The sequence below is a fragment of the Anastrepha ludens genome, chromosome 4 (assembly GCF_028408465.1).
Source record: "Anastrepha ludens isolate Willacy chromosome 4, idAnaLude1.1, whole genome shotgun sequence".
NCBI classification, from domain to species: domain Eukaryota; kingdom Metazoa; phylum Arthropoda; class Insecta; order Diptera; family Tephritidae; genus Anastrepha; species Anastrepha ludens.
Genome location: NC_071500.1, coordinates 29,825,729 through 29,850,323, shown reverse-complemented (window position 1 = coordinate 29,850,323; position 24,595 = coordinate 29,825,729). Strand labels below are relative to the sequence as shown.

At 41.2% G+C, this 24,595-nt stretch overlaps 2 protein-coding genes across 2 annotated transcripts; both read right to left on the bottom strand.

The window, feature by feature from the left end:
- Nucleotides 1-2,039: 2,039 nt before the first annotated feature.
- On the bottom strand, nucleotides 2,040-7,722 carry LOC128861417 (uncharacterized). The gene is made up of 2 exons (XM_054099555.1): nucleotides 6,977-7,722; nucleotides 2,040-6,611 (listed from the first exon to the last, which is right to left on the bottom strand). Exons 1-2 carry the CDS (start codon nucleotides 7,230-7,232, stop codon nucleotides 6,172-6,174), a joined length of 696 nt encoding a protein of 231 aa, XP_053955530.1. The 5' UTR covers nucleotides 7,233-7,722; the 3' UTR covers nucleotides 2,040-6,171.
- A 4,666-nt stretch (nucleotides 7,723-12,388) lies between these two features.
- Nucleotides 12,389-16,264, bottom strand: LOC128861757 (uncharacterized). The gene has a single exon (XM_054100140.1). It carries the CDS (start codon nucleotides 16,262-16,264, stop codon nucleotides 12,389-12,391), a length of 3,876 nt encoding a protein of 1,291 aa, XP_053956115.1.
- Between the last annotated feature and the right edge of the window lie 8,331 nt (nucleotides 16,265-24,595).

Genomic DNA, 24,595 nt, shown 5'->3' with positions numbered 1-24,595 from the left:
TTTTTTGAAGATGTGGAACTCAAATTCCATGGATATAAGCTATGATTTCGGTTCATTTTTGATAAATTTACAAACAATTTCAATGGAGTTTCCGGTGATTACTGATTTTGGGCGGCCCGTATCTTCATTGTCATTTATGTCCGCACAACCATCTCTGAAACGTGTAAACCACTCATGAGCACTGGCACGAGATAGACGTCAATTCAAATGTTTCGGTAAATATTTTACCAATTTTAAAACCAAATTTGATATTAGCTCTGACACTTAAACATACCGGCACTTTAGACGCAATAACTTCGCTTCCACTGAACCGAATGTCAGCAAGATTTCACTGGAAGTCAGCTAGGGATGTAGCTTTCAACGCATTAACTCATTAAAAAGATGGCGTCAACAAAAAAAATTGTGTGACGCCAGTCTTGTTTATTTTGGACTTCACCTTGTATATAGTGTTGGAAAAATTAGTAGAGACCTGCTCATCAACAGTTTTTTGAAGTGAAAACTTCTTTTGAATCGTTGGGAGTGATTTGAGAAAAAGTGAAACGAAAAAAGCGACACTCTTGGCTACGAATATTACATATACACGTAGCGACGAACTAAATAACTTTTAGGCCAGCGCCGACAGCATGGCGCGATAGCCGAGCGGCTAGCAATGTGAGCTTCCGATCCAAATCCTTGGTTCGAATCACAAGAAAAAATTTTTTTTTATACAGTTATTTTATTTTTTTATTTTATGATATGTTTATGAGGAGCTTTTTTTCTTGGCAGAAATACACTCGGTGTTTTGCCATTGCCTGCTGAGGGGTGAGCGCTATTAGAAAAATAGTTTTCCTTAATTTTGGTGTTTTCACCGAGATTCGAACTGACGTTCTCTCTGTGAATTCTGAATAGTAGTCACGCACCAACCCATTCGGCTACGGCGTTTGTTTAATTTTACTGATGCAAAAATGAGGAAAAATATATGAATAAAGTTTGCTTACTGTTTACACATTTTCCAAAGGTGACGGAGAACCAAAAAAAAAGTCGATTTTCAAACAAATACGAGTGCATATGTGTAATTGTGTTAGAGTTTCGGTCACGCCCCAGCAAAACCTGCGTGCATATGTGTTTGTAACATTCAAAAAAATGTCATTGTGTTAGAGTTTCGGTCACGCAGGTTTTGCTGGGGACGCTCATAATAGCAACCGCGTGTGTATTTTTATATTCGTAAATATTTTCATTTTTAAATATTTACCGCAATTAAGCCGAAAAATAATGCAGAAAAGTGTCGTGAATATCGACAGAAAAAAAATCAATAAATAGCATCACGGAATTCATTCACGAAAATTTAATAAAGTATACACCAGAAGTATCGCGGATACTTAGAAAAGATTACAATAAAGTTCCAATGATTTTAAGTGGCGATTTTAACGTAAATTTTGCATTGGACACAGCGGTTCCTTTAATTGACGTTCTCAATACAACATTCAATTTAAAAATGTGTAACAATCGCACTGAATCGACAACACGATCAAAAACAACCATTGACGCGGTATTTCAAAGACATGTTGACAACATCGAAACCAAAGCATTTGTATCATATTTTAGCTATCATAAGCCACTCGTATCATTTGTTGAAATTGAAAACATTGAGGATGAATAATAATAAAATGAAGAAAATAAAATATGAACTTTATAGCAATATTATAATGAACCTATAATTATCTTGCTCCTAATGCTGCTTTCGTCTTATTCTCTCTCAGTTTGTTTTACGGAAGGTTTCACTTCTATCGCGTCTAACCGTTAGACTGGTGTTTTTTTTACAGTGACATCCTGTCGATGAAATTATAATTCTAATTTTTCCAAATAGCGTCGAACGACGACGCGAAGTGTCATATTTGACAGTTGTGAATTACAAGTAGACAGCTGCAGTCTACAAACAGACAAGCAGTGGATTGTGTTTAGGTCGAAATAAAAATTTCCATTACTCTAAATCATTTTTCTTTTTATTTATTTAATAAAAAAGATATTCAAAAACAAAATTGTGCCACCTTGTACATAGAAAAAGTACTAATAATTAAGTAAATTGTTTCGCCTATTTCTTAATTATATTATTAAATTATATGTATATTGTTATATTATATTTTTTGATTAAAGAACTTTTGCGAAAAATTTTTTAAAATATCACTGAAATTTTTGGAAAAAAACATCACTCAACTGCCTACAAATTAAATTAAAAAAAAGTTTGTGCTGTAAATCACATTTATCACTTAGAAGGTGGTTGAATATGTAGTGTTGGTTTTTATTTGCAATGCACTTTATATATGTTTGTATGCGTACTAGGTTGCTCAATAAGTTTTGCGGTTCGATAAGAGAGGGCGTTGCTACTAGCTTAATTGTTTTTGTTATGTTGGTGCACTCTTCATATGAGCGTAGGTGAAGTTTCATTTCAATCTGTCAATTCATTCTTTGTTCACAAGCCATTTAGTATCGAATCGGAATTCATAAATTTGAATCTCGTTGAAATAAATGTATTGACGCTCAGTGAGGCTACTGAATAATAAAGATCAATAAACTCATTGAACTACCCAGTATGTAGTCGTGTGTCTTTAGCGAAATTCTCGTAGATAACGCTAGTTATATGGGAGAATACCAGAATACCTCTTTTTTACAAAGATTGCCTTTCATATTGCGCTGTAATTTGATATTTTTATCGCAAAGTTTGATAATTTCTAGCAAAAACGTACATATGAAGTTTGCACTTTCTTTTTTTTTCAGTGAGTTGAAAAAATCATCTCGCCCAAAATATGAAATTAACTCATGCAAATTTATTGCGATTTTCGATGTGGATTATCGAGAAAGGAATGGATTGATCAACTTACTTCGACTTAAGGCCTTGAAGCGTTACACTTAGACACGGCGAAGCGCTGGTATAGGGAAGTTCCAACGTGGCCGTTCATCCTTGCAGGATGAAATTCATGAAGGCCGTCCAAAAACGGTTTTTGTATAATAAATAATAAAATAATCGATGCTGCGATATATCGTCAAGATCGTCAATGTGATATATACTATAAATAAATGATCGTCAAGTGACATAACGCAGTACAGAGGGATCTTTGGCCATTAGTGGGATCAGCATGCATTCAAAATTCCACGAATATTTGGACCTCAAGAAGAATTGATCTCGCTGAATACCACATAATTTGGCATTTACCCAAAAAGGGTTGTTGTTGTTGTCGTAGTGACAGTCCTTGGCCGGATAGAAATCCAGGTCGTTCCGGTTTCGTACAACCGACTGCTGTGAGACCGCCCAAAAAAGGACTCGTGTCATTTGGTGTAAGAAAATGTTCAAAAAAATTTAGCCGTGATGATTCAAAGCGCGTCTTTGATATCGGCAAGTTGTTCGCGGAAGAAACACCTCAACGCAAATGGTCGCAGGTGGTTTCGAAAAATGTGGTCATATCGCAATTGTACTACTAGGGCAGCTTAAAATGGTAAATTTGGAGTGGTGCACAACCATTTGGTTTGCCAGAAGTTTTTGGAGAATTAGGGGAGTTCAAGCGGCGAAGATGAATCACCCTTCTCCCTCGAACCCGACGAAGCACAACCTCAAGGTGGCAATGACGTTCAACGGTTGTACTTCGTCGGACCCGAAGAGATGCGCGAGCTATTTTAGCCGGCGTTTCACACTGCATCCTACGGCCGACATGTCGCGACAGAACTAAGCGTTGTGCTATCAGACGGCTGCACAAACTGGCGAACGACAGTGCGCCACTTACTTTCTCCTGCGATGAGGTTCAGGAGGCCATCAAAAAAGCAAAATCATCAAAAGCCATTGGCCCTGACGGACTGAACACGCTGATGCTCAAGCACCTGGGACCATTATGAGTAGGGTTTCTCACAAGGGTAGTAGCGTTGAACCTGAACAAGGCTTTCGACACAGTCAGCCATTCCACGCTACTAGATGACATTTTTCAGTCGACACTCCCGCCAGGGCTGAAGAGGTGGTCCGCCAACTATCTGAGCGGTCGTCACTCGTCAGTGATTTTTCGTGACCATCTAAACAGAGGAAGATTAAGCAAGGTGTTCCGCAGGTTGGTGTCCCTACACCCTTGCTGTTCAACTTCAACATCTCGAAACTCCCCCAACCACCAGAGGGAGTAGCCCTGGTCACATACGCTGACGACCGCACGATAATGGCGTCGGGAAATGACATCGATGGTCTGTGGTCCAAAGGGAACAACTACCTCACCGATCTTTCTAGCTTTTTCACTGCAAATCGCAACAAAATCGCAACAAAGTCCTCAAATCGCTTGCCGGCAGCACTTGGAGAAAAGACAAAGAATTGTTGCTATAGACATTTAAGGCAATTGGCCGGCCGGTTCTAAACTATGCTGCGCCTATCTGGTCGCCTTGAACCACTGACACGCAGTGGATAAAGCTCTCCAGACATGTCAAAACACTGCCATTCGGATAGCGACGGGCTGCCTCCTGATGTGCCCAATACAACACCTTCACAACGAGGCCAATATGCTATCTGTTAAGGAGCAGAGCAAACTGCTCAGCAAGCAGTTCCTGTTAGGGTGCTACCGTAGGTTTCACCCTTGCAGACACCTGCTTGAGCCAGAGCCGCCTCCCAGGCACGCCAGGAGACACCTACTACACTATGCCGACGAGATCCAGGACAAAACAAACACACACCTACACGACCAAACACTGTTTAGACAGACATTAAACGACATTCACCGGGAGACTCTTACCATCTTCATAAGCTCCCGTCCAGTGAATGCCGTAATCGGGGTCCAACCACCACCTATTGCAGATGAAGAGCTCCAGCTTCCCCGTGAGACTCGCGTAACACTGGCACAATTACGTTCTGGATGTTGTAGCAGGTTAAACTCCTACTTATCCAGAATTAACCCCGACATACCAAACATATATCCGGCATGTGAAGGCACCCCGCACGACACTAACCACTTTTTCACATGCCCTTTAAAAACCACTCATCTAACACCCCTCTCCCTCTGCCTACCTTTAGATGAGCCTGACGAAGATGATCGGTGATATACTCTACACTGACGGGGATTCTATTACTGCTACAACAACAACAATAATCACCCTCCACCCAAGATAATGCGGGCTCTCACTCACCGGTTCACACAAGAGAGTTTTGGTGCACTGAAAAGCTCAAATTAATGGGCCATCCGTCCTACAGCTCTGATTTAGCACTTAACGATACCTTTTTGTTGTTCCCGAATATCAAAAATGAAATTCGAGGTCAACACCTGAAGAAACTGTGATGCCTTCAAGCAGTTCATTTTGAAGGTTTCCACTTCTGAGTGTAAAAATGCTTTGAAAATTGGTTGAAGCGGGTGAAGAAGTGTTTTGACTTCCAAGGAGAATATTTTGAAAAGCAATAAAGCCATTTTCAATTAGATTTTACTGTGGTTTCATTTTTGGGCGCAAAGGTGTAGAAGGCAACTCTCGTATGCTATGTAAACAATTGGAATAAAATAGGCTTATTTTTGCTTATAAAGTAAATTGAAAGCTCTAAAGCTGATTGTGTCGATTTATTCTTCTTTTTATTGTAGAAATATGAAACTCAACTAGCAAACGCGCGATATTTAAGTATTTTTTAATTAAAAATAAATATATTATAATATTAAGTAATATATTAAAAATAATGTTATAAATATTTGCAATTTTCAGTTTGAAACCAGTATAATTTTTTGCTAATTTATCGTTTCGAACGTTCGTGATATGGAAGGTCAAGTACTTAAAAGTAGAGTAAAGTCTAAGCGAAGCATTTTAAAAAATGAAACATTCTTACAAATGTACTCATATATGTATGTACATATGCACTTATGCATATCAATCCAATAAAAAATCATATTGTATAAACAGCTGTGCATATTTGTAGCTTAAAGCGTTCGCATTGCTTTACAAGCCGCACTCTAGAAATAATAGAAACAAGTTTTTCAACTGCATAATTCCGTAATTAACCTCTTAAGTGAATGCCGCTAAAGTAAAAATGTATGTTTGTATGTAAGTATGTAAGTATGTAAGTGTGCACAAATTCATATACATACATATTTGTATGTATGAATGTACTCGTATTAGAGATATCCATTGTACATTTTTTATATAGGTATATAGTATAAGTATATCATACAATTAAAATGGTAATCATGGCCCCTACGAATCCTCTGGCGCAGTTATTTTGATATTTGCGAGCGCTTCAACGGCATTTGCAAAGGTGACCGATGGGCGTGCACCAAAAGTCGAAGCGCGGCGCTCTGCTGTTTCTTGATTATTTTTAGCCGTTTCTTCATTTAGTTGCAATCTCGTTGTGGAAGTGCCAATAGATTCTATGACAGCATTGGTGGATGTTCCTAAAATGTTCGACGAAGCTGTAGTGCATGCGGCATCCTGCTTCTCCTTACCCCTGCGAGAACTGCTATACAATTGACGTTCACTGACACAAGTCGGTGAACGATCAGCCATTGGAATTTCTGACAAGCGATCATAATACTTGATGAACTTATTTTGTTGTTGATTATCCTTGTTGCATTTATTGCCTTCCAATGTCACATAGGCCAGATAGGTCGGCGATAGCGAAACAATGATCCTTAGCGCTGCATTATTGTAGACGAATATTGAGATTAACGTTGATTTAACACGTCGTCGGCAATGTGGAAAGGGCCATACGACAATACAGTGCAGCAATTAAACAAATCCAAACAGCATAAGAAATAATATAATTTAAAGGACAAAAAAAAAACCAACTAGAATACTTGAACTTTAACTATTTTGCGCCAAACTCCGTCATCAACTAAACAACAACCAACAGCAGCATATCAACACCAACACCAGCACCGTCATTGACGCTCAACATTTTATATTTTTTACTATTGCACGTTTTACATTGTGCCGAAGGCTGCGTGGCGAGGCCGTAATGCTGAAGCATAAAAATTGAACGCAGCAAATGAATGAAATTAACCTGTTTTTGTTTTTCTTTCCTGCAGACTACTTGCCGAAAGCAACGTGATGCCACTATGACTTTTGCTCGATGCACTTTCCTTGTAGTCCATGCTCATAATGCTTGCAAGTGCCGCATGCGCCACCGGCAGATTGTCATAGATGCACACATAAATTCTATGGCTGATGTAGACTACAATAAAGCACAGGATGATGACGAGAAGCGAAATGAAAACATACGCCAATATGGTTGGTATGTAGACTATCGTGTCCAGCATTGTTGCGCAAGTTAGGTTGAATGGTTGTTTGCTACACAAAATTTATATACGTTTGACTTCACTCGTAACAAATAAGCGGCGTTTTTAGTTGTTTTTTTTTAGTTGTTTTATATGTAAATATACTGCGTGTCAAGAAATTTGAAACAAAAATTTTATTGTCACTAGATTTAAGTTGTTTATCGACAATGCTCAGTCTCTTCTCTTCTGCGAATCCAGTTCTTCATTCAATTCACTTTGTTTAAATGCTTAATTTTTGTTCTAAAGAAGCTATCCGTTGTATTGCTTTTTATTTTTTGCTTACTCCAACTTGTATTAACAAATCACGATATATGTATATACATGGTGGATCATTCTTGATGTATATACAGTATGTATGTGCATAACAATGTGTGTGTTAAAATTGTTTATGTTTTATATTTTTTGATCTCCGTAGTGCGTACTGTCACGCTCAAACGCCCTGCACCGACTATTCGTGTTTCCATATAGATATTTGTTTATTGTTTATTGTTTTGGCTGCAGTCGACTGCATGATGACTGGTTAGACTTGTTGATTGTTGTGGAACATTCTTGTCATTGTTTACCCATACGAGAGTACGGCTATCAGCTGAGCGGGCAAAGACGCTCATAACTAGAACGCTCAGTGAGCTAACTGAAAGTTATTACTGCTGTTTGTCGCCTGTCTGCTGGCGCTTGCTGTACCCGCATTGCTGCCTTCGCCTCTCCTAGTGTGGACATTATATTCTCTGCACTCGCTGCTGTTGTATCGTTTCATTTGTTGTTGCACATCAAACTCTATAGAGCGCCAAGTTAGTCAACTGCTAGACCTGGTCAAAGTTGTGTGGAATGAGTGAAGCAATGCAGTCTAATACAATTCACTGTTTGTATGCTTTTACAAGTTTCTGTTACACTCTTAATACTTTAAATGCTTGTATGTAAGCCGAATAGAAGCTGGTATTTAACATTGTGTAATAAGCAGCAATAAATGGTCAAATCGGTTTGCTAATTTATTCATGCTTGAACAGGCATGGCGTATACGCAACTGCATTCTGTTACACAGAGAAGGTACACCTACATAGTTACTTATACTCGTACAGTTTGTCTCATAATTCTTCTCGCAATTTAATATTGTTTGGTATGAACATTTTCTTAGTAGATTCAATTACGGTATTACTTAGAATTCCTTTTTTTTAGCAGAACTCTTTGCTCACGCCAGCTATTTGATCCTTTTAACAAAAATATATTAGTTATTTGAACGCGCAATATGCAAAAACAACAACGAAAACCAAAGTGCGTACTATTTTACGTTGTCTCTAAATTCTTTTCACAATTCGCAAAAACATAAGCAAGCATCAGAAAGTTAACGGTACACTATGTTTTTTAGTTTTGTATATTTTTGGTTGCTGCTGCATTCGGTGCTACGCATTAAATGTGGTGGTTCTGGAAGATAGAATTGAGAGATTTCAAGCGCATAAATGTAAGGAGATGGCCTGCAGAAAATAATATTAAACATAACATTTGTGTAAAGCTTAAATCGCATGATAGCAGGAAAAAAATTATGGTGGCCAAAAGGACTGCTAAGAAGAAACTAAATACCTCACTATTTTCCGACACCAAAATTAAAAGCATTTACATCAATAATTGCTTAACTGGCTGTCATCAAGCTTCATTTTTAGCTGCTACAAAGGTGAAAAAGAAAATCACTTTCCGATGGCGGTTCAATAAATACCCGTTTTTGATGACAGAGGGCGTTCCTGAGGGTAGCAAAATAAATTTCAAACGGATTGATAGGTTAGTTTGGATTTGTCAGCCATTCGAGTAAGACGTGTTTCGTGATTTTCGTTAAAATGGAAAAAGAGTAGCATTGTTCGGTAATTCGCTTTTTGTGTTTGGATGGGGAAAATGCTAGGAGATAAAAGCAAAGTTAGATGCTGTCTATGGGCACGCTCCGCCATCTATGATCACAGTTAGATATTGGTTCATCGAACTTAAACGTGGGCGAACACCGGTTTTTGATGAGGGGCGACGCAGCAGTCGTGGTTACCGAGGAAATCATTCAAATATTCCACGATATGATTCTCGCTGATCGACGAACGAAAGTGCGCGAAGTAACAGACTCCATAGGTGTGTCGACCGGAATGTCAAATAATATTTCATATGATAAGTTGGCGATGAAAAATTTGTACGCCCGATAGGTGCCGCGACTGCTCACAAGCAACAAAAGCGGATGCGGCTGTTAACTTCGTAGCAGTGCTTGGAGCCGTTTAAGCGAGATCCGAAGGAATTTTTGCAACGAGTTGTCACCGTTGATGAAACCTTGATTAATAATTGCACAGCAAATACTTAACAACAGTCAAAATAGTGGATTTATCCAGGTGAATCTGCTCCAAAGAAGGCGAGGACAGTCCCAGCGGCCGGAAAGGTCATGTCGACGATTGTTTGGAATGCGAACGGCGTCATCCTCGGGGATTTTTTTAGAAAAAGGAAAAACGATCACCGGACAATATTACAGTGAGTTATTGGACCGATTTCACAAAAATTGAAGGAGACACTACCACATTTGGTAAAGAAGAAGGTGCTATTTCACCACGATAACCCACCAGCACTTTCATTCGGGGTTGTCGCCGCCAAACTGCATGACTTGCGTTATTAATTGCTGCCGCACGCCCCATATTCACCCGATCTGGGCCCTTGCTATTTTTTCTTGTTTCCTAACATGAAGAAATGGCTCGCGGAAAAAAAATTTAGTTCAAACGAGGAAGTTATCTCCGAGTCGTATTTTGGAGAGTTCGACAAATCCTATTTTTTGGAGGGGTTAAAAAATGGCCGGAGCGTTGGTAGAAGTGCATCTTTCTAAAAGGGGACTATGTTGAAAAAAAAAAAATTGTTGAAAAAATGGTGTCTTCATATCTAACACGGGTACTTATTGAACCCCCCTCGTAAGTGTTTATGGTTTAACTACTCTAGACTTTTAATAATAATGCTGTTGTTATAAGAACATTTGGTGATATCCCCCGTTGCGGGTTGTGGCATATTATTATATTTTAATTAACAAATTAGTTTAAGGCCCCTTTTAATTAACAATAATCCTACCGTTAATGTTTTATCGATTTAAACTTTTTAGCACCAGAAGCTAAAACTTTAACGGATTTACCTCAAAATGTAAGAAGTCTGAGAAGGAAATTTAAGGAGATTGGCCTCTGGAGGCAATCTCTCAAGGGACAGGGTAGCATTTTCGGGCAGTTAACACCGTATTTCTCCGAACTTCGAACAGATCTCTCTATCCGCAAACTAGGGTTTGAGGGTCGTGTTAGAGCAATCTTTCCAAATAGGCAGATTGGATAGAGGAGAAAATCTGCGCCGAAGCTTGCATCTTTGTCTTCACTGACGGTTTCAAGATGAAATCGGGAGTTGGAGCAGGGGTTTTCTCTAATTCAGCTAATTTATCTATCTCCTTTAAACTGCCGAACACTGCTAGTGTTTTTCAAGCAGAAGTCTTTGCAATCCTGCAGGCATGCAAAAAGCTTAGGGAACGCGGGAGCGAGGGAGATATTAACATTTCCTCCGATAGTCAAGCCGTGATTAAAGCTCTGACGACCCCATGGTGCAGAACGAAATTAGTAAACTCCTGTAAGGAGAGATCAAATCTCTTGGTTGTATAGGTAACATTTCTCTAATCTGGGTTCCAGGGCATGGAAAGATAGAGGGAAATGAAATTGCTGATGAGCTTGCCAGGTAGGGCACTGAATTGGACTCAGAGACCTCCTACCCGGTCATCGGCAGTTGTTAAAGAGGCAGTTATTTCTCAGGAAAGCGCAGAAAAGATGGATCTTCATTTCTTCATGTGATATTTCGAAAACCCTTTGGCCCCAATACGATATACCCAGGAAGAAAGTCCAGTATGGGGAAGTACGCCAACCTAGATCCAATCAATCTCCTCCATTATATCAACATCTCTGGCTGGCTGTAGATATCTACCTGTTGGAGGTCTCATAATGGTATCAAAATGGCGCTTTAGTGCTACTTGAAGAGTGCCAGACCGGCACTTCAACCATTTCACCTACCTCAGTTTCAGCGATAACCTCTTCATTCGAGCGAAACTTCTTATCGGCGAGCATTTTTTTTTAGATCTGGGAACAGCCAGTAGTCGCTGGGAGTCAAATCTGGCGAATACAGTGGATGTGGGAGCAATTCGAAGTTCAATTCATGTACTTTTGCCACTTCTCAGAATCATCAACACGTTCTTCTTTTGCTCATGCAATCTTTGAAATGTCAGCTAACTTACGCAACTTCAGTTTTCGTTCATTCAAAACGAGTTTGTGAATTTTTTGATGTTTTCTTGTGTTACCGCCTCATTTGGACATTCACTGCGTTGTACATCATCGGTGTCTCTACGACCACGTTTGAAGTTAGCAAACCCTCGTTTTGTTGTTGTTTCTGGTGGATTTGAGTCCACATAAAATATACAACACAGAATATAACAAAAGTAGCGTCACTATCCGCACAATAACTCACAAACTTATGAATAGAATACCATGGAATTTTAACAACCAAATTAAGTTTTTTAACACACCATAGTCGATATTGCGTCCGTCATCTTAATCTATTCTCAATTGCCTAGATGAGAAATACAACATAAAGTTATTGTCAAAGTCTAGATTGGCTACTATTGGCCCTGTCTGTTATTTACGTACAGTTTATGATATCGTTAATGCCTTCGTCGGATGTGCTCTTATTGCATCCGCTATTTCCGAACCTACTACTCTTGTTTATCATAACATTGTTTACTGCTAGCATACCACATGTGAAAAAAAGTTTTGTGAAAAAAAATGGAGGGAATTGCGAATTTAACTTGTATCGTTTATTTCGCAGTGTGTCCACTCCCTCTGCTGGCTAACGACTGATTTCTGCAATTGAACCAGTCATTAACGCAGCGGCAAATTCGACGAAGGACACACTGCGGTACTCATATACAAATTAGCGCTAATTCTGTATATACGCGCTTGTACACAACTAGTACGTCCGCACAATAGGTAACGGTCAATGCAGAGTTCCTATTTCGTTGTTCCTTGTTCGCGTACATATGTACAAACGCGCATATACAGAATTAGCGGGAATCAAATACATAAAGTATAGTACAACAAATAATTTATAACTGATCAGGGTTTCCCAATATTTTTATAAGTAATCAGGGGTTCCCAACATTCCCGCCTCCGTGAATCAACCCGATTGCGTCCGTCATCAACGTCCAGAACTGCCAATTTGGAGACGGCACGGCGCTTTAATCCACTCGAAGTGCGTACGTCAGCTCGTCTGACCTCACCATCCGCTCCTGCATACAAGCGTTCCACCTTGCCTCGACACCAGTCCCGACGAGATATATTGGGGTCGCATATGAAGACGAGGTCATCTATCTGCAGAGGGTTTGTTCTTTGGCACCACTTAACCCGGCGTGTCAATGTCGGAAGGTATTCCGCTATCCATCGTTTCCAAAAATGGTCCCTTAGTTGTCGAGCAAGACGCCACTGTTGTCGAAGAAAGCATTTGGTTTCCAGAACTTCGCTGGCAATCGGAGTTCGCGGTGTGTTGGCTTCACCGAGAAGGAAGTTATTTGGAGTCAGCGGCTGCTCCTGGTTGACATAGATGGGCAAGTGCATCAACGGCCGAGAATTCACAATATTTTCCGCCTCGATTAGGAAGCAGTTGAGCGTGTGCTCCCGTGGCGACGTTTCCTTCAAAGTGCATCGTAGTACTCTCTTGACGCACTGCACCAATCGTTCCCAAGCGCCCCCCTCTGCCGGGTTGAAAGGCGAGTTAAAGATCCACTCTACGCCCCTTTGCGATAGCTCACCCTGCAGGCGATTGCAATCGAAGACTTCACTGAAGCGCTTTGCTTCCATGTCAGCACCGACGAAGTTCTTCCCATTATCGGACCTCACACGTACGGGAACGCCGCGACGATTTATAAAGTTGCGCAATACGATTATGCATGAGTCAGTGCTGAGGTCATGAGCCAACTCCAGATGCACAGCCCTGACTGTCAGGCACGTAAATAACGCCACCCATCTTTTTTCGTTGGCGCGGCGAACAGTTACTGTTATCGGTCCAAAGTAATCAAGGCCCGTATAGCTGAATGGCCTGACATAAGGAGTGAGTCTATCAATCGGAAGAGGGCCCATCAATGCCGATACGGCATGGATTTTTCTTAAGCGACAAATGGCGCAATTGGCGACTATACTGCGCAGCAAACTCCTGAGGCGTGGTACCCAATAAAGGCGACGTATCTCACAAATAGTGGCTTCTAGATTTTGATGATGCATTTTGACGTGGTAGTGCATGGCGACCAGATTTGAGAAACAATGCTTTGGCGGTAGTATGATAGGGCGTCTCGCGCTTATTGGGAGCCAGCTGGCAGCTTCTATGCGTCCTCGTACACGAAGAACACCATCTTCGTCTATATACGGCGAAAGTTGAATGAGCGAACTGGTGCGTGGCAGGTTGCGACCGCTTTCGATGTGCTGAAACTCTTCGGCGTATTCACCGCGTTGAACGAGACGGCACAAGCAAAGCTTAGCAGTCTCAACTTCTTTGGCAGTCAACCCATAGCCTCGGTCTGGCGGTTTACGGCGGCGGCAAACGTCAATGAATCGCAGGACCCATGCTGTCGTTCTCACCAGTTTACTGAATGTAGAGAATCGGTTATAGTCTAGAAACGTACAGCTTACGATTGCAAGGGCGAATTTAGGGCGTAGTTCCTTGTCAGCTTCCTCATGATGATTGCATGTAGAGCTCTCTGTCGGCCAATACTGCTCTTCTCGTAACAAAAATGGTGGGCCGCAGGACCAACGGGCGGACGAGCTGAAGTCGACAAAGTTATTAGCTCGAGTAGCCTCATCAGCGACATTGTGCTCGGTAGGTAGCCATCTCCAATTTGCAGTAGTAGTTGTGGCTAATATCTCGGCGATCCGATGCTGTACAAATTGCTTATAGCGCCGATGTTCACTGCGAAGCCACTGGATCACTGTTTTGGAGTCACTCCAAATGACGCAGTCATCGATGTGCAAGGAGTGCTCCTCTCGTAGGCAATTCATCAAACGCGTACCCAATACAGCTGCCTGAAGCTCCAATCGAGGGGCCGTCAATGACTTCATCGGCGCGCATTTAGTTTTTGCAGATATAAATGCGACTTCAACCTCACCGGCGGCATTAGTTGACCTCCAGTAGGCTACCGCGGCAAAGGCATCCTCGCTGGCGTCGACGAAAACATGGAGCTGCAAAACTTCAGGTTTCCCATTTCGATAATAGTATCGAGGGACGGTATATTCGGCGACCATTGGCAGTTGTTTACGCCATCCTTCCCATGCGGTGTTTACGTTGTTTGGCAGTGGCTCGTCCCACCGGATGTCATTCTTCCACACTTCCCGCATGAGGATCTTAGCGCTCACTACAAAGTTGCTAAGAAAGCCCAGCGGGTCGAAGATCGACATGACCACACTGAGAAGTTCTCGCTTCGTCGGACGGCGCCCTCCGTCCAAAACGTTGGAATCTACGTTGTTGAATCTCAGTTTAAACCCAAAAGTGTCGGTTGATGCCTGCCAAAACAAACCGAGGACTCTGTCCACCAGTACTCCTTCTTTATTTGCTATTTGACGGATATTCCCGTCACCACTAAGTGCTTTTGTCACTCTTAACGAGTTTGACGCGAAATTACAAAGATCGAAACCGGCCATCTTATGTATTGCTCGAACTTGTTTCGTTATGTCAGCTGCTTCTTCCTCTGTGTCAAAGCTATCGACATAGTCATCGACATAATGGTAGTCCAGTATCGATTTCCCGGCTCGGGTAGCACCCTTGACTTTGTTGCCATACTCCAACGCATTGATCGTCTTCACATAATTGGCGGCGCAAGGCGAACATGCTGCTCCAAAGGTCATTACGCGCATCTCATACACCTCGGGCTGTCTGGTAGTATCACCTTGGCGCCAAAGAAATCGTTGCGCACATCTGTCGTCACGTTGAACCAGCACCTGGTGAAACATCTCTTTGATGTCCCCACACACGCCCGTTGCTCCTTCCCGAAAGTGGAATAGTATAGCAGGCAAAGACCGATGCTCTTGCGGACCCTTCATAAGCTGTGAATTAAGGGACACACCGTCCACCTCAGCAGCTGCGTCGAACACCATGCGTAACTTGCCTGGCTTATTTGGATTCTTCACGGCAAAATGAGGCAGGTACCATGTTCTATTGCAAGTTAAAGCGGCTTCTTCTGGCGACAGCTTTCGTGCGTAGTCCTTCATGACGTAAGAACTTATGATGCGGTTATATTCAGCGGCAAAGTCTGTATCGCGCCTCATTTTTGCTTCAACACCCACTAATCTTTTCAAAGCCATAGAATAGCTGGCAGGTAGCTGTATGTCGGAACGTTTCCAGAGCAGACCAGTCTGGTACCTTCCTTCAACACGGCATGTAGTAGACTTCAAGATTTCCCGAGCACGGACGTCAGCTTCACTCTCCATGATAGGCGCAGCTCGAACCCCAAAGCTTTCCGTCTCGAAGTATTCAGCAACCATATTATGTAGAGATTGATCAGTGTGGCAGTTAACGAATAAGCATGATGGCAATGATGGATCGGAGTTCATTGTTGGCCCAAATACAACCCATCCTAGCTCAGTATTCGCAGCGAATGGCCCACACTTGTTTAGCTGCATTGTAGTTGACGGCAAACCGAGGTGGCAGTGGTCGAGTCCGATTAGCAGCTTTGGCTTGACTTGTGCGTATGGTTCAACTGCCAGCTTATTCAATTGGCTTTCATGGCAACGCAAATCGGCTTTATTCAGACTCTGAGAAGGCAGCTGCAAGTTTGAAACACCATAAACCCTTCGTAACTTATGTCTCTTTTGCATACCGGCACCACTCACGAGTAGATCTTCCACCATGGCCGGCTCCTGAGCGGCACGTCCTCCGAACCACTGTAGGTTCAAGCGTTCAGTCTGGCCACGTAAGCCGAGCTCTTCAATCAGTGTGCTATCAATCATTGTTATTGACGAACCTTCATCTAAAAATGCCTACGTCTCAACGCGCTTTTGGTTCCCATACAGCACGACCGGCAGAATCCGAAATAATAACTTACTATTGTTATCTGTACTGCAACTAAGGACCGCTGCACCCGCATCACCTTGCTGTTCAATACGAGACGTTGGCTGCGTCCTCGTACTAATACCTGTATGTGTATCGGCAATGGAAGTACGTCGTTGGCGATCTCGAGGCCGCGGTGTCTGGTTTGATGACCCATCGATTATTTTCCCAATATCGTGCAACAATTTATGATGCCACCGTTTGCACCCGTCAGTTGAACATAGTTTGCGCCGTTGGCAATTGCGCGACCCATGTCCAACGTTGAGACAAGAAAAACAAAGGTGACGTCGCTTCACTTCCTCCCACCTTTCCGGCACTGTAAGTTGGCTAAACTGGGTACAATCGGCTGGCTTATGTTGGCCCTGGCAAATAGGGCAGGCTGAATGACGTTGAGATTCGGCAGCGTGCAACACAACCCGACGCTTCGAATCTTTCGCTGCGTCCCCATCGTAAACCGTGCAGATGACATTGGCAAGTTGAGTGAGCCAATCGCTAAAATGCTGAACAGTTGCGTAAGGCTGTAAAGATGACGCAAAGACTGCTCATTCGATACGCTTGCTCATGGGTAACTTTCCGACGATCTCATCGAGGAGTGTTGGATTCACTAAATACTGCTCTCCGCCACACGCAGAACGTAAAAATGCACAGACGTTGCTAATCTTCGTCGCAAATGGTATCAACTTTACCACTGAGCTTTCCGATATCGGGGCAATTTCTGGAACATGGGCTAGCTGGCTTCGAATTAATTGCTCTGGGCGACCGAATCGGAACTTAAGTTGCTCTATGATATTGGCCACGTTGTTTGGATGAATTAGTAGCGATTTAACAGCTTCTCGGGCTTCACCCTTTAAGCACTTCTGCAGGCGTAAGTTGTTTTCAAAGCAACTGTACCCATAGACAGTGGTTGACTCGGTGTAGGCAGTAAAAAATATCGGCCAGTCCTCTGGTTTCCCGCCAAACTCCGGCAAATCTTGCAATTTCCTTGGCTGGGTTGAAAACTGCAAGGGTAAGGAGCCCACATTAGCGGAAATTGGCACCGTTGACGGAAGACTGCTAACAAATGTATCGCACGGAGGCAAAGTCGAGCTGCTGTACGTCCCATTTGTTGAGGATGTGTAAATAAGCGGTGAGGAACGAGTAGCGGTGTACATCTGATAACGTGTAACGTTCTGAAGTGGCGGCGGCGGCGGCGGCTGCACCGTATGCACACAGGTAGCAGCACATGTTATTAACGGCGATTGCGGCTGAAGCAACTGGATCTGTGTCATCGGCAGGCTTGATGACGGCAAGGCAGATTCGTTGGCTGAACTGTCGCTGGGTGCACTGGCTATGCTTTGCGCATCAGCGCGCTGGGCTTCGTTCATTAACTCGTGCTCCCTTATTTTTCCTTGGGCAACTTTCAGGCTGCGTTCGAGCGCGGCGATGCGTTTTTGCATAGCCTGAAACATTACTTCTTGGCGGGCGGCAGATGAAGCACGAGTGGTGACTCCCTCGGCAACGGGAGCACTTGGCAAATCCACTACACCGACGGCAGTGCCAGCATCCGACACCCTTTGCTGGTCGGCTACTGATGCAGGTGTAGTGGCCTTTGAAACTGGTGTCGCCATGCTTACCTAGGTCCTGGCTGGAACAAATGGCGAACAAATGTACTTTCGAACGGACGTGCGAAATAAAGGTTTTGTGAAAAAAAATGGAGGGAATTGCGAATTTAACTTGTAGCGTTTATTTCGCAGTGTGTCCACTCCCTCTGCTGGCTAACGACTGATTTCTGCAATTGAACCAGTCATTAACGCAGCGGCAAATTCGACGAAGGACACACTGCGGTACTCATATACAAATTAGCGCTAATTCTGTATATACGCGCTTGTACACAACTAGTACGTCCGCACAATAGGTAACGGTCAATGCAGAGTTCCTATTTCGTTGTTCCTTGTTCGCGTACATATGTACAAACGCGCATATACAGAATTAGCGGGAATCAAATACATAAAGTATAGTACAACAAATAATTTATAACTGATCAGGGTTTCCCAATATTTTTATAAGTAATCAGGGGTTCCCAACACCACATTAAACAAAAAGTACCCGCAATAATCGCCAATTGACGCTCTAAGTCAACTAATTCGAGTAATCTTTTTTTTTTAGGTTGGTACATCTCTGATTGAATTTCCTACCGAATTCTTGATATTTGTAAAAGTTGCGCTGTCTTCAGTAAATCCACCTCGGCACTATTTTTTTGCAGTTTAAAAATGTATTTGAATTTTCAATCAGAAGTTTTTATTAAAGTTTGTATTAAGAATGGATTCAATGGTGCCTTAGATATGTTGCGAATTTGTTTCAATATTGATAGTCTAAAGAAAAAAGCCGCTTACGAGTGGCATGAACGTTTCAGAAAAGAATATGAGTCCATCGAGAATGATTAACGTAGTGGAATGGCCGTCGACATTGAAAACTGAGGAAAACCTCAATAAAGTAAAAGAAAAGTTTATCAATAACCGAAAATTAGCCATCAGAGAGCAGACAGCATTGTTTATGAATCCAGTCAGGACATTGCAGTTGATGATTTGGGTTTGGGCCGTGTTGCTGCAAAGTTGATCTTAAAGTACCTGAATTTCATGCAAAAAAGGGGACAGCGTAGATATCGCCAAACGCGTGATTTCCAAGGCTGAAGCCGATCCAACATTTATTAAACGCGTTATTACTGGAGACGAGATGTATGCTGCTACAACAACAACAACAATGGGATGTGGGTTTATTAGTACGACACGCAATCCAGACATCAGGTGAGTGAGTGAACAGCTCCGAATAAACCAGGACCAAAACAACGGCATCCTTTTCAATCAAAAAAAGAAGGCGATGCCAATGGGTTTTATGGTTTACAACGGTGTTGTGCTTCACGAATTTTTGCCAGAAGGTGAGATAGTTAATAAGAATTATTATTTGGGCATTATGAGACGCCAAAAAAGAAAGAATTTGTGGGAAAACAACTATTGGACTTTACACCACGATAAAGCAGGATCGCAGAGTGCCATAATTTTCCGTGAATATCTGACCAACAGTGAAACGAATACGATCCAACAGCTATCGAATTCACCATTACGATTTTTTTCTGTTTCATCGAGTCAAAAAACCACTACGGGGAACGCCTTTTAACAGCCGAAATGAAATAATGGAAAAACCGAAGACGGCTCTGATGGCTACACCGAAAAAGCAGAGACAGAAGTGTTTTGAGAGCTGGATCAAACGCTGGCAATACTTTGAAGTCGATAATATCACTTTTGAGGAATAAACTTGTATTTTTAATTTTCTGAATATATTCCGGGAACTTTTTATCAAAGTAGTACAATCTCAAATTTTCCCTTAAGCTTATCTGAATCTCTGAATATGTGGTAATATTACAAGAATGTTGATTTCGGAAACTTTTCGACCTCCCCTCGTAACGTATACTAATTATACAATTTTGTCTCCAGTGTCTTGAAATTATGGAGTTTCGCGTAAGCCGAGCTGCAGGCTACCGGACGGGTCACAGGTTGCGGTTAATGATACGGCCGCAAGATATGAAGGATAGCTTTGAATAAGTTATTCATTTGCAAATAGCTAAACCTGAACAAGGGGTAGGACTGATGAGTGTCGGTGGTCTTGACTGGGTGTAAAGTACATCCGACAATTCGTACGTAGGGTCGAATCTCCGTGCATGAACACCAAAAAGCAATGGCAAATCTCCGAGTGTATTTCTGCCATGAAAAAGTTCCTCATAAAAAATATCTGCCGTTCGGAGTCGGCTTGAAACTGTAGGTCCCTCCATTTGCGGAACAACATGAAGACGCACGCCACAAATAGAGGGAGGACTCGGCCAAATACCCAAAATGGGTATAAGCGCCAATTATATAGGTGTATACCTATGAAATAAGACTTTCAGCTATTAGTCCTTAGATGTCGCTAGGAGTATTTTTAAACCTTCCGAAATGTCTTATTTTTTTCGTATGTCATCTGTCTACAATATTCAGTCCATTGTTTGTTACGTTTCATACAACAATGCGTTATTTTGCTCTTAAAAATGTCGAATTTCGTGCCTTCAAACTACGATTTGTGGACATCGAAAAACCACTTGTGAAATGCTGCTCTCCCGGTTCAAAAGGAAGTCTTTTTTACATCGAATCGCTACGGGTGATGAAAAATGGGTGTATTTCTCCAATCCCAAGCGTAAACGATCGTATGGTCCGGCCCGGCCACAAACCAAAAACAACGGCCAAACCAAATCGTTTCGGTCGCGAGGCAATGCTGTGTGTTTTCTGGGATTAGCGTGGTATGATTTGGTACGAGCTATTAAACCAAGTGAAACAGTTCACGGTGCACGCTACCAACGACAATTGGCCGCTATACACCGAAAACGCCCAGAATATGCCGATCGGCGTCACAAAGTAATTTTTCTTGATGACAATGCACCGCCCATCAAACAAGAGCGACCCGGGAATTTATGGGGACGTACGCTTGTCAACCGCTGGTGCATGCGGCTTACTCACCAGACTTGGCGCCTTCCGATTATCATTTGTTTGCATCGATGGGCCACGCACTTTCCGAGCAGCGCTTCAATTCTCACGAAGAAGCGAAAAAAATGGCTCAATGATTGGTTTGCGGCCAAAGACGGCAAATTTTTTTGGCGCGGCATCCACAAATTGCCTGAGAGATGGGAGAAATGTGTCGCTAGCGATAGCTATTATTTTGAAGATTAAATTTGTAACCACTTTTTGTTAATAAACGTTTGAAATTGAAAAACGTCTCATTTCATAGGTATACACCTGTTATACTATATATAATGACTGGCGACTTCAAAGCTGCATTCGACAGTGCGAAAAGGAATTATCTGTATGCCGCGATGTCTGAATTTGGTATCCCCACAAAACTAATACAGCTTTGCAAGATGACGTTGCTCAACACCAGCAGCGCCGTCAGAATTGGAAAGGACCTCTCCGAACCGTTTGATACCAAACGAGGTTTTAGACAGGGTAACTCGCTGTCGTGTGACTTTTTTACCCTGATGTTGGAGAGGATCGTACGAGCCGCAGAAGTTAATCGCTCAGGCACAATATTTTATCATATAAGAGCGTACAATTGTTGGCGTATGCCGATGATATTGACATCATCGGTCTTAACAATCGGCGCGATAACAATTAATCATCATTAATTTTTTTCCTTAATAATTTATTTAATAAAATGGAGTTTTTTAAAATAAAAATATTTTTTTACTAAAATAAAAAAATAAATTTTTACTAAAATAATTTTTTACTAAAATAAAAAAATAATTTTTTACTAAAATAAAACTATTTTTTACTAAAACTAAAAAATTATTTTGAATGGTGAAAATCTTTATTTTGACCTTTACACGCCCCATTGCTTGTCTTTTTGTATACTGCAGTTGTCTAGTTCACAAGTGTCAAATATGAGTGACGTACAAGACCATTTGCAAAAATTATCATACATATAAGTCTTCAAATAATGTGATAATTTTGACGCCACTTTGTACATATCTACATAGAAGCTTAAATCCATTTGATTTTAGTGGCGAATTTAGCTGCGTTCACTATTTTAATTATGACTTTGTTGTCAGTAAAATCTACCCAAAATAAGAAGGCATTCTAACGGGTGATTTTTAAGCTAGTATCTTTTTAAACAGTTGGTTTAAACAACTGACGCACGTTTCGTGTTTTGTTTCACTGTTGAAAATATATTATAAAAATGCGTGTTTGTTAGGAAAGTAATCGTGCGCTTCTTCCATTTTATGGTCAGTTTAATCGACCCACTCAAGCGGCTATTCGAGCTATTGCGACTAAATTTAGAACCAAATTTACATTACATCGCAGCTGTATCGGCCTGTGTTAATGATGGCCATCAATTATCGATTCGTCGCCGTTCGCAATTGGGCCCCTGTTACTCAACAACGTGGAAAATTTTGCGAAAGGATTTAGGTGTGAAGCCTTTCAAAATACAGCTGGTGCTAGAATTGAAGACGAACGACCTACCGCAACGCAGAATTTTTGGTGAATGGGCTCTTGGAAAGTTGGCCGAAGATCCATTTTTTTATCGAAAACTTGTGTTCAGCGACGAAGCTCATTTTTGGATCAATGGGTACGATTTTGGAGTGAAGATCAGCCAGAGGAATTGCAAGAGCTACTAATGTATCCAGAAAAGGTCACAGTTTGGTGCGGTTTATGGGCTGGAGGTATCATTGGACCGTACTTCTTCAAAGATGCTGCGAATCGTAACGTAACTGTGAATGATGAGCGCACCATGAAATGATATCCAACTTTTTTTTGCCCAAAATGCAAGAGCTTAACTTGCATGACATGTGGTTTCAGCAATACGGTGCCACATACCACACAGCACGCGTAACAATGGACTTGTTGAGAGGCGAGTTCGGTGAACATTTTATTTCACGTTCGGGTCCTGTGAATTGGCCACCCAGATCGTGCGATATAACGCCTTTAGATTATTTTTTGTGGGGGCTATGTTAAAGCTCATGTCTATTCAGACAAGCCTGCTTCAATTAACGCATTGGAAGACAACATTAGAGCATTTATAATTGAGATACCGGCCGAAAAATTGGAAAGAGCATGCCAAAATTGGACTAAGCGGATGGACCATTTGAAGCGCAGTCGCGGTAAACATTTGCATGAAATAATATTCAAACATTAAATTATTTGATTGTACTATCGATTTAAATAAAAATTTCGTACATTTTTGTGAATTTTACGTGTGTTTTTTTGAAAAACTTTCCTATAGATTTTAAAAAATCACCCTTTAGTTTTCCAATACTTCAAGTATACTTACGTGTTGCGATACGGCCGGTTACGATATGCGGAGTACTTACATTTATTTTTATTTTCAAGCCATAGTTTTTTTTTTTTTTAATAAAAATTCATGCAGCCAAGATCAATAATCAATACGTTTATGATACCCAATAGATCAATGCAATTATTTATTGCAGTTGTTCTTGTTGTGTTACTTATAATAATTTTGCATAACATAAATTTACTTTTGTTTCTTGAAATTCCATGTATATGTATTTAATTCCTTTTTGAATTCATAATTTGTTCTTTAAGCATGACATTTAAGTACCACAAAATACACGTACACAATTAGGGTATGACATTGTTTATATGTATGCATTTGGCTACCACCATAAAGCTTGCTCACCTTTGAATCGGACAATGCACACTCTTGAATGTTCCGTCACAGTGAAAACCATGGCCTTCTCTCGTTTTTCGGTCAATTCCTAACATACATATACACATACCTATATTTACATACACTATCGGGCAACATAAAGCGTAAACATGCGCATAATTAATTCAGCAGATTGATTTTAGCTAAGGAAATGAAAATCTGTTATATTCAATCTTAAATTTGGAATTTTCCCAAATGTCAATGGTATTATTATATGTGAAATTGTTTATGTGTGCACCTTTAGAATAACCCACCTCGAATCTCGTAAAAGTGTGACAAAATAAAGCGCAAAACTGCCGCTCGGGACGAATATTTGTTACTTTTTCTGTGTTTTGTAAGAAAACGGCAATTAAAGAAAACAAAAGCAGTGCTGCGACAGAAGGCGTTCAAAGTATTGAAACTTATTATGAAAATGGCCCGAAAAAAATGAATATAATCGAAAATTTTTGTTTCTGCTAATTTATGTAGATTAAATATTCAAAAAATCCTCCCCAACCGATTTTCCGAAATTCCGAATATCCGATGCACGCATAGCGGGATGTAAGTATTTTATGGCTATTTTTACATTCCCTTTTAAATACTTATGCAAAATATGAACCAAAAACTTTAAATGCGTTTTTTTTCGAAACCACGTTTTTCGAGCTGGCGACACAGACATAGCCGGTTCTGCTGAACCGATTTTGATGAAATAAAATGTAAATGACGTAGAATTTATGTCATTATCGATCATTTTTGTTTTTTTTTTCGGACCTTAAAAAAAAGGGTCGAAAAACAGTTTTTCATCTTTGAATGTCCACCATTTTGTGAATTTTTTTTAGTACGTAGCTCACACGATAACGACATTCATACTGAACAAGAACCTTTTTGTCTTTTTGATTTCAGACACCTGTAAGTCCCGGAATCCGTGTCGCCAGCGATATAACTTTTTTTGGAAAACCATTTTTTGAAGGCCTTTTCGGCCTTTTTGAACGAACCTCGTATGGCCAACATTTTATTTTTTATAACAA

Bases quoted from the DNA above. Each gene is read 5' to 3' on its own strand.
- LOC128861417 (XM_054099555.1), bottom strand. From the start codon at position 7,232: ATGCTGGACACGATAGTCTACATACCAACCATATTGGCGTATGTTTTC. The intron at 6,612-6,976 runs GTTAATTTCATT...ACAATAATGCAG, and splicing joins GGAAAGAAAAACAAAAACAG to CGCTAAGGATCATTGTTTCG.
- LOC128861757 (XM_054100140.1), bottom strand. From the start codon at position 16,264: ATGATTGATAGCACACTGATTGAAGAGCTCGGCTTACGTGGCCAGACT.